The 591-nt window shown below is 63.1% G+C and overlaps 1 protein-coding gene across 1 annotated transcript in view; it reads left to right on the top strand.

The window, feature by feature from the left end:
* The window catches only part of B4GALNT4 (beta-1,4-N-acetyl-galactosaminyltransferase 4), a 30,671-nt gene that overhangs the window by 11,590 nt on the left and 18,490 nt on the right, over positions 1-591 (top strand). Inside the window, exons 9-10 of the mRNA XM_035896065.1 lie at positions 169-174; positions 315-381. Of these exons, the coding sequence (XP_035751958.1) occupies positions 169-174; positions 315-381 (73 nt within the window). The remainder of the gene's footprint in view (positions 1-168; positions 175-314; positions 382-591) is intronic.

The following is a 591-nucleotide window of genomic DNA, read 5'->3' on the forward strand; positions in this document are numbered from 1 at the left end:
GTCCATGCAAACTTACTGTGCATTCCACGTCGCGCTGGAGCGAGATGTGGGAAGGAGAGGAGGTGGCGTAGGTCTCGGGGCCCATCGGCTTTGGCTCAGGTCCTGGCAGGAGATGGGCCGGGGGCTGTGCTGGGGCAGGATCAGTCCTCTCCCTCGTTTCTCTCCCAGGTCGGGGCTGGGATGGGTGCAGGCAAGTTTCTGGGTGCTGAGGACGGGGGAGGCCCCATCCCTGGGTGCCTGGGGTTGGGCAGCAGCATCCTGACCCCCTGCCACCCTCCCGCTCATTCTCCATCTCCTGGTTTTTTTTTTCTTAGTGGCGAGTTTTCCTCCCCAGCTTGAAGTTTGAAGTGATCGACTCCTCCTACATCTCTCTGTACACGGGTAAGGGCCGCGCGTGTCTGCCCGCAGCCACGGTGAGCAAGCTCCCAGGTCCTGGGGGCATCAGGTCCTGGGGGCATCAGGTCCTGGGGGCATCAGGTCCTGGGGGATCAGGTCCTGGGGGGCATCAGGTCCTGGGGGCATCAGGTCCTGGGGGATCAGGTCCTGGGGGAAGATCTTGGCCTCTCAACCTCCCCGAGCTTCTGCTGGGTG

The sequence above is a fragment of the Egretta garzetta genome, unplaced genomic scaffold, assembly GCF_000687185.1.
Source record: "Egretta garzetta isolate BGI_Z169 unplaced genomic scaffold, ASM68718v1 scaffold746, whole genome shotgun sequence".
Lineage (NCBI taxonomy): Eukaryota > Metazoa > Chordata > Aves > Pelecaniformes > Ardeidae > Egretta > Egretta garzetta.